This window comes from Vulpes vulpes, chromosome 2 (genome assembly GCF_048418805.1).
Source record: "Vulpes vulpes isolate BD-2025 chromosome 2, VulVul3, whole genome shotgun sequence".
In the NCBI taxonomy this organism is placed as follows: Eukaryota; Metazoa; Chordata; class Mammalia; order Carnivora; family Canidae; genus Vulpes; species Vulpes vulpes.
Genome location: NC_132781.1, coordinates 124,915,405 through 124,928,271, shown reverse-complemented (window position 1 = coordinate 124,928,271; position 12,867 = coordinate 124,915,405). Strand labels below are relative to the sequence as shown.

The following is a 12,867-nucleotide window of genomic DNA, read 5'->3' as shown; positions in this document are numbered from 1 at the left end:
TATAATGCCTCAGGTTAAAATACCAAAAAAGCATTTATTTAAAGAAATACCACAATAATTCTATTTCTAAAATTTTAAGATAACTCTTTTTTTCTCCTCAGGGAGAGAAAATCCAAGTATTCCACTTACATATTTATTGTCACTTTCTAGATTCTCTCCTAGGCATCATTTCTGGGGGGAACTGCTCAGAAATATATATACATACATTTATACTTCTTGGCAATATGGATCAATGAAAATAAATTTCGCTCACTCTATATATTAAGACTTCAAATTTCATATCCCATAAAGACAGATTACTAAATTCTCAAGAGACAAAGGCATGTAAGAACTACCCTGCTGAATCCTAGTTTTACATGTATGGTTTTTTGCCTATCACCATCTAAATTCCCATTCTGAATTTCTGTACTAATTATATTACCACTGCTTCTGGACAAAGATGCTAACATATGGATGTTCTCTTTAGCTCCCATTTTCCTATACAATGAAACTAAGAACTGGTTTTTAAGCAAAACTCATATATAATATCGATACTAACACTGACACAGAAACAGCAACCTCTACATTCTTTACCTGGAGGTGTGGAGGGCCCATAGGTGGAGGAATCCCTCCTGGAGGAGGCATTGGCGGCATATTAGGATCAAAAGGAGGGCGTCCAAAAGGGGGCCGAGGTGGTGGTGGAGGGCCTCGCATCATACCAAATGGTGGAGGAGGTCGCATAAGAGGTGGTGGGCCTCGCATCACTGCATTTGGTGGGGGAGCCGGGCCTCGGAACCTCAAGGCCTGCTGTTGAGCCATCCTGTGTGAGAAAGCAATGCATAAATTTTTCCTTCTCAAAATTATAAAATGTAGCTACTGATCTCTAATTAAAATCAAATTTAAAAGGTCCTTAAAAGCAAGTGGAGTTAGAAAGTCCTCATTTTGCAATCATCATGGTAAAAAGTACACTGGTAAGAATGATCAATGGTGACAATGACCCTGTCACCAAATCTGGGAGGAACTTTGGATATGGATGAAATTTGGATGGTCTTAAGACATCACCCCACATGCTATTTACAGTTGCAGGGTAGGATGAAGAAACACTACATATTAAGGAAACTGGGCAATATCCTGACCAAATGATCAAAATTACTATCATCTAAAATGGATAAATGGATACCATGTGACTCAGAGGGATACAATATCACCTATTACAGGCAAGAATGTATAACCTCAATCTAATAATGAGGAGATATTAGGCAAACAGAAACTGAGGAATGTTCCATTAAAAAGAAAAGAAGGAGGGGCACCAAGGTGGCACAGTTGGTTAAGTGTCCGACTCTTGATTTCAGCTCAGGTCATGATCTCAGGGTTGTGAGATCAACGTGCCCTGTGTTGGGCTCCATGCTCCACCGAGCGTCTGCTTTAGATTCTCTCCCTCTCTTTCTGCCCCTTCCACTTGTCCATGCGTGCACACTCTAAAATATATAAATTTTAGAAGAAAAAAGGAAGGGGGGTATTTACAAATATCAAAGTTATACATAAGAGGAAGGCTGTGGAAATGTTCTAGATTTTAAAGGAAGCTAAAGAGAAAAAATTGCCATATAGGACGTATTGAATTACAAAGGATAACACTTGGGATATGGAGAATAAGTACTGTGTCAGTGTAAATTTATGAAGTTGGGGGATCCCTGGGTGGCTCAGCAGTCTGGTGCCTGCCTTCAACCCAGGGCATGATCCTGGAGTCAGAGGACTGAGTCCCGCATCGGGCTCCTTGCATGGAGCCTGCTTCTCCCTCTCCCTCTCCCTATGTCTCTGGGTCTCTCATGAATAAATGAATAAAATTTTATAAAAAAAAAAAAAATTATGAAGTCGGATAACTGTGTTGTAGTTAAGAGAGTATCTCAATTCTTAGAAAACAGACACTTAAGTATTTAGGGGTAAAGGGCCATAGTATATGTATCTTACTTTCAAATGGTTCAGAGTAACAAAGAGCATGCATACATGCAAATTATATAGCAGAAGAGATAAAATATTAACAATAGGTGATTACCTTCATTTTTGGAAATTCTTGAAATTACTTCCAAATACAAAGTTTTTACAGGAGATAGAGGTGGGCAGTGGCTTCAGAGATCACAAGTATTCTTTAAATGAAAAGCCTTTTGCTACACTGCACCCCACTCCATCCTTCAAATTCTAGCTAAACACCTTGGTTTTCTCCATGGCACTTAAACAGGTAGTAACATCTAAGGTGGTATTTTCCACCTCTTCTTACAAGTGCTTTTTCAAAAAATTACTAACTCTACTTACTCTATGTCAGGCAGTGCTCTCAGCTCTTTTTAAGGGATTTAACCACCATAATAACCCTATGACGTAAGACACTAGAGTTGACCCTTGAACAACACAGGTTTTAACTGCGCAGGTCCACTTATGAGCAAATGTTTTTCACTAAATTCAGTACGGTACTAACTTATAGTCTCCTCCTTATGATTTTCTTTTCTCTAGCTAACTTTATTATAAGAATACAGTATACAATACATATAACATACAAAACATGTGTCAATCAATTGCTTATGTTATGGATAAGGCTTCCAGACAAGAACAGGCTATTAATGGATGAGTTTTGGGGGGAGTCAAAAGTTCTGCTTGAATTTTCAAATTGCATGGGGGCTGGGGGTCAGCATCCCTATCACCCACATTGTTCAAAGCTCAACTACATGATCAACCTCATTTTAAAGATGAGGACATTAAGACACAGAAAAGGTAAGTATCACTTGCCCAAGACCTCACAGCTGGTTCAGCAGTAAAACTAGGATTTGAACACAGGCAAATGGCTCTTAAACACTACGCCCTGCTGTCTACATAAGGCCCTTTAGAGCAGAAATTAGGTCTGCCCGCTACCCTGTATATTCCTAGCACACAGGTCTGCACACGGTAGGTCTCAGTATGTGTACAATCAACTGATGAATACCTAGGTGATATCCTACACAAGCTACCTTACAAGTAGGTTATGCAGAATATTCTAAAAACTATTTTTAAGGTAATTCGCCTTATTCTTCTCAGTAGCTACTCTCTCTCCTTTGTACATGAAATTTACATTTCTGTGCTCACAAGATTACTAGTTACATTCCTTATGTATATTTGAAAATAATAATTTTTATACTCTCCTCACCAAGCTCTTCCAACTTTTCTGCATTTTTCAACCTTCTGCTTAAGATTATCCTTTGAACTTTCTAAATTTTCCACACTGTAGGTCAACTGTCACAAAAAAATCCTAAGAATCAATATGCCTGCCATGAGAACACCAGGATTATAAATAAACACATCCAAGAATTATTAATTATTATACCAGGTGTATTTAACCAAAATTGCAAATGATTGTACACTCAAGGTTACAAAGTATGAGGTAAAAATAGTGACTACAAAAAGCAGCAATGATTGTATCAGAATGATTAGTCTTCTTCAAACCATAGGCACCCCCCAAAGACAGTCATTGCTACTGAAGAAAATCTTAACCTTTGGGCAGAAAAATATTAAAAGCCAAGGAAAGAAAGAAAAAAAAAAAAAAAAGCCAAGGAAAGATACTCTGTTTCAGCACTGAGTTAAAAATGCACCTTAATCTTCTGATTTCTTTTGAGTCTGCCTCTCCCTTTTTGAAAAATTTACAGTAATTCTTTCTTTAGAATTTCACTTCCTAGTTAACAGCTTGAAGTTAAGCGTTTAGGCTCTAGAATCACAGAAAAGTCAAATCAGGGCTCTGCTTCTTGTTTTGAGGCTCGTTACATAATTTCTGAGCTTGAGTATACTCAGACGTAAATTAGCAGGGGAAGAGAAATAAAACCTATCTCCTATCTCTCTGTTCAATGAGATAATCCCTGTGAAACATTTAGGATAGTATCCGGTACACAGTAAACGACTTTATCATTACTTTCGTTCCCCTATAAAACCTAGCACAGTGCACTACTTGAAAAGACACTTCACTGGCAATTTGACTAAACAACTTAGCTATCAAGTCTGCCACTAAAAATGGTGACAAGATTCACAGAATTTCCCCCATCAACAGCCTAAAGTTGGCATCTTCTGATTCAGATCTGTATGACACACGTGCAGAGCTCTTTATACCAGTTTCATCCCAACAACCTTACTAGAAACTGCGAGGAAAACATGAGCTAATAAAGTACTTGGAGCGACACCTAGCAGTTAAGTCTTCACTAAGTATTAGCTAGTATTACTGTGGCTATAACATTAGTATATAGGAAGATGAGTAGGTGTTAAACGGTATTAATATTAGGACGTTAGCTACACTATAGCGTTAGCTATATTGCCATAGCTATATAATAGCTATATTACTATAATTCCTATTATCAGACTCCCTGTAACTGACCCCTCTGTAACCTGACCTCTCTATAGACTCCAGTCTTCTTTTTTGATCAAATACTTGAACAGTTCATTACCTTGAAGCCTCTGCCTGGCATGCTTTTCCCCAGATGTTTACATAACTGGCTCATTATTCAGTCTCAGTTCAAACGTTACCTCAAACTCTTTTCCCATCCCAAACCTCTCCCAATCCCTCTGGCTCATTACTCAATGTGAATTTTCAATTATGATAAATGCTATGGAGAAATTCCTCACTTGTTTACTTCTGTATTATCTCTACCCCCTAGTATATAATTTCCTCTTAGTGTACTGCTGCAACCCAGTGCCCAGGATGATACTTGTTCAAGCATTACTCCTTTAATGAGAGTGAAAACTGGATACTTCTCAAATACTAGGCAAGTTATATGGACAGTATTTATACCAACTCTTTTATCCTCAGACAACCAGTAAGGTTAAGTTTGGCACCACTGAAACTATGACACAAAAAATTAACTTGTTTAAAGCAGCTAGCCAGGGATAGCACCAGTGTACTCTTATGCACATTGTACAGTTGAGGAAATTGAGATTGCAAGTACCTTGTTGTAAGATGTAAAGCATTAATAGGTAAACAAAGCCCTCAGATAAAGGATCTACAGAAACAGGACTCAACAGAAGTTTTGTTAATGGTCCTCAAACATGAAGGGATAGGTGGCATTTGAATCTCTGAATAAATTCTATCTACTGTGGGTTATTGGCATCCCTACCACTTCCAATCCTTTTGGAAAACAGAAGGCTTCTTATATGAATAAAAAAAATAACTTTTTTTCCGCAAAAGAACAAATGTATTTCCCTACAAGTATTCTATCCAGATATGCAACGCCCTCTGTAGTGAAGACAACACTGCAAGTACTTTAATAGAAGGGGCAAAAATAGAGAGGTGCTACTGGTATATGGGAATCAAATTAAGTGGTAGGGCTGTATAGAGACCTAGACTCTGCCAATTACTCGGTGACCCTGCGAAAGGTTCTTCACACTTACAGGCTGATCATCTGATGAGATTAGTTTAATTTAGAATTTAGATCAGTCTTAAGTAGCATGGAAGCTCCTTGAGGACAAAAGGTTTCTAGTCTGGTTCAAGAGACTCTAATGCCAGCAGGCACCTAGGTCAATGATTGTCACAGAGCACACACAAAATATAGGCCCAATAAGGAAACCATCTCTAAATTTCCTATATTCATTTATTTACCATACATCCATTGAATACCTTATTTGCCAGGCACTACTACAGACAGAACATGATATACATTAAGGATACAAATACAAAAACTAAGGCTCAATTTCTACCATCAAAGAAGCCACAAAAATAGATAATCTCTTAAAACATGAGAAATGCTAAAATAAATTATTTTATTTACATGAAATAGTTTTTACAATACGCTCTGGAAGCAACTTCCAACCCAAGAGGCCAAGGTATAAAATATACGCAAGAGAACACCTAATTTAAAACCCTATTCAAATCAGTTTTACAATATCTAGGCTACTATTAATAAAGTCTAAAAGGGGGCAGCCCCAGTGGCGCAGCGGTTTGGCGCCGCCTGCAGCCTGGGGTGTAATCCAGGAGTCCCGGGATCGAGTCCCACGTCGGGCTCCCTGCATGGAGCCTGCTTCTCCCTCTGCCTGTGTCTCTGCCTCTCTCTATGAATAAATAAATAAAATCTTTAAAAAAATAAAAATAAAAAAGTCTAAAAGGCTACTCATTGTGAAGCTCTAAAATGCAAAGTAGTGTTCCCAATATGACTAGCTAAGTAACTATTCTCTTGAGAGCACAATCAGGAATAAACGTTCCATCACTAATACTGAACCACCCTGACAATGCACTTTGATCACTCATTACTAAAGTGTACCTAAGGGAGGGTGGGGAGGGGCCACTGGATGGCTCAGGGGTGGAGCGTCAGCCTTTGGCTCAGGTCGTGATCCCCCAGGTCTTGGGATGGAGTCCTGCATCAGGCTCCACACAGGGAGCCTGTTTCTCCCTCCACCTGTCTCTCTGCCTCTCATGAATAAATAAATTAAATCTTTAAAAAATAAAGTGTACATGTGGGGTTTAAAGGATTTGAATTTCATCTCTGAAAGAAAACAAGATTTTATTCCTGTCAAACAAGGATTTTTGTGTGTGACAATTCATAATTTAGAAGATTTTTTTCTCCTGAAAACTTGAGTAACAATACCCATTTCTTTATACAATTTCATCTTGAGCTCCAGACAATGCTAAAGAGTCCTCATAACCTACACTGCTCTTTTTCATTTCCAAACGCTGACAATGGCACAATTCAGAATGAGAGCTGAACATCTGAAATGACATTTTCCCCCATGCAAGGGGGCTTAAAAAAAAAAAAAAAAATGTACCGAACATACATAAAGCTCCGTCCCTCTGGTCCTCAAAAATCGCTGACTATAAAGAATGTTCACTTTATCAAGACACTTTACGGAACCACATATTAATTGCAAATTCCATAGGCACTGAGACACCAGAGGAAGAAAGGTCACTGCACTCTTCAGGGCAATGGCGTAAGCAAAAGTATGGAAGAGCGATCCAGACTGCAGGCTCGGAGGCCCGCCCGCCTGGGTTCGAGCCACTTCCTGGAGCCACGATTCCACCTATGCGGCCTCGTCCCACTTCCTCGGCCTCTGCGAGGTTCAGTTTCCTCACCTGTAAGATGGGCAAGTAACTTAACCGGAGAGGACTCTGGTCTGTGGCCTGCAGAATGACAATAGCAACTACTCCAAAGGCACACAGAAGCAGCACGTAACAAACGGCTGCGGCTACCGCTGTGGTTCATATCGCCGCCCGGGGCAGCACAGCGGGGGAGAAAGGAAGGAAACACACAGGAAGTTCAGAAAAGCAAGCGACGTGGGGGACGAAGGTTCAGGGCAGACGCGGAGCCCCCCGCGGGCCGCGGAGGGCGTGGGCAAGGCTGGGCCAGGAGGGGCCGGGGGGTCCCGGGAGCTGAGCGCGGGCGAGGGGGGCCGAGGCGGGACGCCCGGCCCGCCGCGGTGCGGAGCCCGGAGGGAGGCTGAGGGGGGCTGAGGGGGGCTGAGGGGGGCTGAGGAGGGCTGACGGGGGCCGACCGGGGCCGAGGCGGAGGCGGCACGCGGCTGAGGCGGCGCCGCAAGGCGGGAACGCCGGGCCCCGCCCGCAGGCCGCAGCCCGCGAGGGGCGCCGCGGCGCCGCGGCCCCGCGGAAGCGTCGGGCAGCGCCGGCCCAAGGCGCCGGAGGCCGCGGCCCAGCCCCGGCCCGGCTCTCTCATTCAAGCCACCTTCCCCTTCCCCCTTCGCCAGCCCCATGCGGTCCTGGCCCCGAGCCGCCGCGGCTCCTCCGCCCGCCCCCCCACCGCGGACCTCCGCGCCGCAGGCGGAGCCCCTGGGACTCCCCCGTGCTGAAATGTAAGAGGGGGCAGCGCCCCTTACCTGAGCTCCCCCGGGTTGAATCGCTCACCGTCCCCCCCGTCCCCGCCACGCTCCGCCATTACAGAGGGCCGCGTTCATCCACCCGCCGACTGAGCGTCCCCTATTGGCCGGACGCGTCGTCAATCCCGTGCGAGCGAGGCGGAGAGCGCAGAGATCCGTGAGCTGATTGGTGCAGCTTTCCATCAATCCTCGGGCTGAGGGCGGTACCCGCCTTACGATTGGCGGACGGGCCCGCCGACTTTGAAAGCGGTATCGAGACAGCCAGGTGATTGGTCACTCGGAGGCTTTATGGGAAATGAGACGGGCGCGACGAGGAACCGCCGGCGCCCTCTCGCGGCAAGCAGGGCGAGGTCCTCCCGCGGACCGCCGGGCTGCGGTAGCCACGTGTCTGCCGGCTTCCAGGAAAGCCCGCTATGAAGCCATGTTGGCCCCCTCCTGGCAATGCTGGCCCCGCGGAGCCCCTTTCCGTGGCGAGAGCCAATCAAAACCCGGCCGGGGCCGCGCCCACACCAATCACGGCGCGGCCGTGGCACGAGGCGTCTCCCGGCTTTTCCGAGTCGGGCGCTGAGGCCCGCGCGGTCGGCGCTAGACGGCGAGCTCGGAAGCGCGTCCTGGCGAGCAGCACGGCGGGCGGGCGGGGTCAGCAGGTCGCGGAGACCGCAAGCCTCTGCTCGCTTTGCGCCCCACAGAGCGTCCGTCCTTCCACCTCGAGGGACGCTTGTCTGAAGTCCGCGCACCCTGATTCCCAGAGGCAATTCTCTTCATTCCTCTTTTTGTTAAAGGTGGGGAAAACCTGAAAAATGAATCTTTAGGCTCGGGTATCGTAGGCGTGATGAAGATGAACCCTAACCAAATAGTCTCAAACCCATCAGAATATTTAAATAATAACAGATCTTTTTTTTTTTTTTAAATAATGGATCCTTTTTACTCAGACCTAACCGCATGCAGCAGGCACGGTCCTAGGGACCTGACCCGCTCTCCGACGTCTGCGAACACGGGCAGGGGGAACCGGGAAGAGCCACAGCCGCTAACGAAACTTCGCAGAACCAGTAAGTGGCAGAGCGTGACCTTGAACCCAAAGCGGCGTGGCCGCAAAGCCCCCATTCTTAAGGACCGTATCCAAGAAAATTGGAAACGTGACACCCACACAAAAACATGTGCTAAGTGTTTATAGCAGCATTATCCATAATAGCCAAAAAGTAAAGTCACCCAAATGTCCAATCAAGTAACGAGTGGATTTAAAAAGAAAAAAAAAAGTGCTATATCCATACAAAGGAATATTAGTCATGAAAAGGAGGTACTGATACATGCTACAACATAGATGAACCGTGAAAACATTTTGCTAAGTGAGGAAAAAAAAAAAAAAACAGAAAAAGCTACATATTGTATGATTCCCTTTATATTAACTGCCTGGGATAGACAAATCCAAACAAAGTGGATGAGTGGCTTCCAGGGAGTGAAGGGAGTGACTGCCAATTGGTATGGGATTACTTTTCGGATGATGGATATGTTCTGGAATTAGATAGTGATGATGAGTGTTGCACAATTTGGTAATATACTAAAATGCGTTGAACTGTAGAGGGTTTTTTTTTTTTAATTTTTATTTATTTATGATAGTCACAGAGAGAGAGAGAGAGGCAGAGACACAGGCAGAGGGAGAAGCAGGCTCCATGCACCAGGAGCCCGATGTGGGATTCGATCCCGGGTCTCCAGGATCGCGCCCTGGGCCAAAGGCAGGCGCCAAACCGCTGCGCCACCCAGGGATCCCTAGAGGGGTTTTTTTTTGAAGATTTTTTTTAATTTATTTATTCGTGACAGACAGAGAGGCAGAGACACAGGCAGAGGGAGAAGCAGGGAGCCCAATGTAGGACTCCATCCCAGGTCTCCAGGATCATGCCCTGGGCCGAAGGCAGGCGCTAAACTGCTGAGCCACCCAGGCTGCCCTGAACTGTACAGTTTTAAGGATAAAGTTTATTTTATGTGAATTATATTGCAGTAAACACTTGCTGTACTGAACCCCACTAAAATATTCAAAATCCATTAAGTATGATAAAATGTAATCAGGGCTGAACAGAGTTTTGAGGTGATCAGTTGGTGAAAGAAAGAATGGTTTAAATTTCACTACAGGGGGATCCCTGGGTGGCTCAGCTGTTTAGCACCTGCCTTTGGCCCAGGGTGCGATCCTGGAGTCCTGGGATTGAGTCCCATGTCGGGCTCCCAGCATGGAGCCTGCTTCTCCCTCTGCCTGTGTCTCTGGCGCTCTCTCTCTCTCTCTCTCTCTCTCTCTCTGTCTTATCATGAATAAATAAATAAATAAATCTTTAAAAATAAATAAACTTCACTACATATGTGACATTCAAACAAACTGGAGTCTAAGAGTGAGAGGTTAGGTCTCTTTTTCAATATCAGTATGCATTCCCAAATCCTGGCAAACTATTCTGAGATTAATACTGGTATAGATGGCTGACCACAAACTAATCCCCATGGCTGGGGGAGAAATAAAACACCTCAAAATAGTTATCTTCTAGAAAGCAAATCACTGGCTTGTATAAAAAGTGAAAACAAACTATCAGCTTGAATGAATGGACGAAACTCTTTGCAGTTGTAATGAAAATTTTATCCTTTGCTAGTTTTATTACTTATATCTACATATAGACATTTAGATTTTTATATCTTATTGTATTATCTTCTTTTTAGATTTTAGAGCAGGCGGTGACGACCTCCCACAAGAACATGCCCCTTGCGAAGGATCTCCTGCACCCGTCCCCGGAAGAGGAGAAGAGGAAGCACAAGAAGAAGCACCTGGTGCAGAGCCCCAACTCCTACTTCATGGACGTGAAGTGCCCGGGATGCTACAAAATCACCACCCTTTTCAGCCACGCACAGACGGTAGTTCTGGGTGTCGGCTGTTCTACTGTCCTCTGCCAGCCCACGGGAGGAAAAGCAAGGCTTACAGAAGGATGCTCCTTCAGGCGGAAGCAGCACTAAAAGCTCCCTGAATCAAGATGAGTGGGACACTATTCCAATAAACAGATTTTGGATAAAAAAATAAAATTAAAATAAAATAAAAATAAAAAAATAAAATAAAAAAATAAAATATATGTATATATATGGCATATATATATTATTATACATGTATAATCATTTCATTTTTTCATTGCCACAACTTATTCACATAAACTTGAGCTTGAAATTCAGTTATTTTGCACTCAATAGTTACAAAAATCATACTGCAAATATCTGATCTTTGCAGACCAAATGCACGTTTCAATAGTCAAAGCTTGATGAGCCAGGATACTAAAACTGTGCCTATCTACACAGAACAGAAAAACAAATACCACCTTTGCCCAATTGGCAGCAATTGAATTATGGACCCTAAAACTTACTATATCAAAATGAGGTAAAGAGACGGTGTTTGTTTTAAGACTAATTAGTATCAAGGCTTTAAGTTTTAGCTATGGAGCTAAAACTTCTTCAGAAGTGATCTTGAAAAATGGTTCCAATGCAGAATCAGGCTTTTCTTTTTAATAACTACCATTTTTAAGCACCATCTTAAACCTATGGTGGGTACTTTGCATGCACTGTCTTTAATCTCCTCAACAGCCCTGCAAGGCAGACCTGCTGTCACCATTTTACATATGGAAAAACTGAGGGAGCACATAACTGGCTCGAAGTGACATGCACACAGCTAATAAGTGAAGCTAGGATTCAAGCACAGATTTATGTCACATCAAAACCAATTGGGTACTGCTAAATCCCACATCTCACCCAAACCACAAAGATAGCATAGCTAATATATCATTTCTTCCTCTTTCCTCTAGACTGAAATACTTTGAAAGGACTCTATTTTCTTCACTGAATCCCCAAGTCCTAGTAGAGTGTTCATTTACCTATAAAGCAATACTATCCACTGTGCTGTGCAGCTATATTGTTCCTTCCTGGAAATACTTGTCTTTGAAACACTGAAAGAGAAGTCAGAAATGGAGATACACTTGCTGACTACCTAAGAGGCCAGATGGACAGCAGTTGCTAACAGGTTTTCGAGTAAATGAGAACAGGGTTCTCATACTGGCTCTACTAACTACTGGCTGTGTAATCCTGGGCAAATTACTTGACTTCCCACGGCTTCAGCTTCTTTATGTGGAAAAGAAATAGTTGCTGTGAGGTTTTATAAATAACCATTTGCCATGGCCTAGGCAACAATTGACAAGCCTCAATAAAATTTGTTAACTGAGTTGCTCTAGGGCATTTTGCTAGCTAATGCTTCACCGAAATGTTTAAGATCAAGATAGTCTTCAGCTTTGTCACCCGTACATGTGAAAACATTGAGGTCTCAGCCAAGATACTAGAACAATGTTAGTCTCTGAACAGTAAACATCACACTAAATCAACATAAGGATCAGAGCAGAAAATCATCATAGCAGCTTACCTGTGCCTTTTTTCACTCAGGTAACTCCTTATCTGTATTAGTTATCTATTTCTGGGTATAACAAATTGCCCCACAATTTAACAGCTTAAGGCAACAAAATTTATTATTTCACAGTTTCCTTGGGTCAGGAGTCCAGGTGCAGCCCCTGGCTGTAAGTCTCTTGTCAGATGGCAGTCAGGCTGGCAGCCAAGATGGAAGACTCACCTGAAGTTTAAGGATCTGCTTCTAAACGCTCTCATCTGGTTGTTGGCATGTGTTACTTCCTTGCAGGTTCTTAACAACTGAGGATACACCCATGGGTCTCTCCATGGGGCTGATGACAATGTGGCAGTTTGCCTCTCCTAGCATAAGCAATCTAAGAAAGAGAGAAGGAAAGGGAGAGAGAAAGAGAAATGGAAAGAGGGAAGGAGGGGGAGAGAGAGAAAAAGAGAATGCCCAAAACAGAAACCACAGACTTTAGTAGCCCAATGTTGGCAGTGAAATTTCATCACTTCTACACATATCCTGTTCATCAGAACCAGGTCAGTAAGTCAGTCCAGCTCACACTCAAGGGGAGATTACCCAAGAGTTGAAAACCAGTAGGCAGGGATCGCTGGGGGCCATCTTATCTGCCATACTATCTTTTTCAGGTCTTG

The 12,867-nt window shown here is 43.4% G+C and overlaps 2 protein-coding genes across 10 annotated transcripts in view; one reads left to right on the top strand and one right to left on the bottom strand.

Annotated features, from left to right (window-relative positions):
• Positions 1–8,384, bottom strand: part of TCERG1 (transcription elongation regulator 1) — a 64,964-nt gene extending 56,580 nt beyond the window's left edge. For 4 of the 8 annotated variants that reach the window (XR_012000010.1, XR_012000011.1, XM_026018528.2 and 1 more), the window contains exons 1-2: positions 7,804–8,286; positions 574–799 (exon numbers count right to left, since the gene is read on the bottom strand). Coding sequence is in view for 4 of the 8 variants with exons in the window: in XM_026018528.2 (XP_025874313.2) it covers positions 574–799; positions 7,804–7,862 (285 nt within the window). In the remaining 4 variants the exon portion in view is untranslated. Of the gene's footprint in view, positions 1–573; positions 800–7,803 lie in introns of all 8 variants that reach the window. The other 4 variants (XR_003238082.2, XM_026018511.2, XR_012000009.1 and 1 more) reach the window with 3 other exon arrangements.
• On the top strand, positions 8,202–10,933 carry LOC112934979 (small ribosomal subunit protein eS27-like). 2 transcript variants are annotated; one of them, XM_072749910.1, is made up of 3 exons: positions 8,325–8,585; positions 8,736–8,852; positions 10,501–10,933. In XM_072749910.1, exon 3 carries the CDS (start codon positions 10,537–10,539, stop codon positions 10,789–10,791), a length of 255 nt encoding a protein of 84 aa, XP_072606011.1. In that variant the 5' UTR covers positions 8,325–8,585; positions 8,736–8,852; positions 10,501–10,536; the 3' UTR covers positions 10,792–10,933. The 2 variants fall into 2 exon arrangements, with proteins under 2 accessions (XP_025874335.1, XP_072606011.1); XM_026018550.2 differs by lacking the exon at positions 8,736–8,852 and having other exon boundaries at positions 8,202–8,585.
• The last annotated feature ends 1,934 nt before the right edge of the window (positions 10,934–12,867 follow it).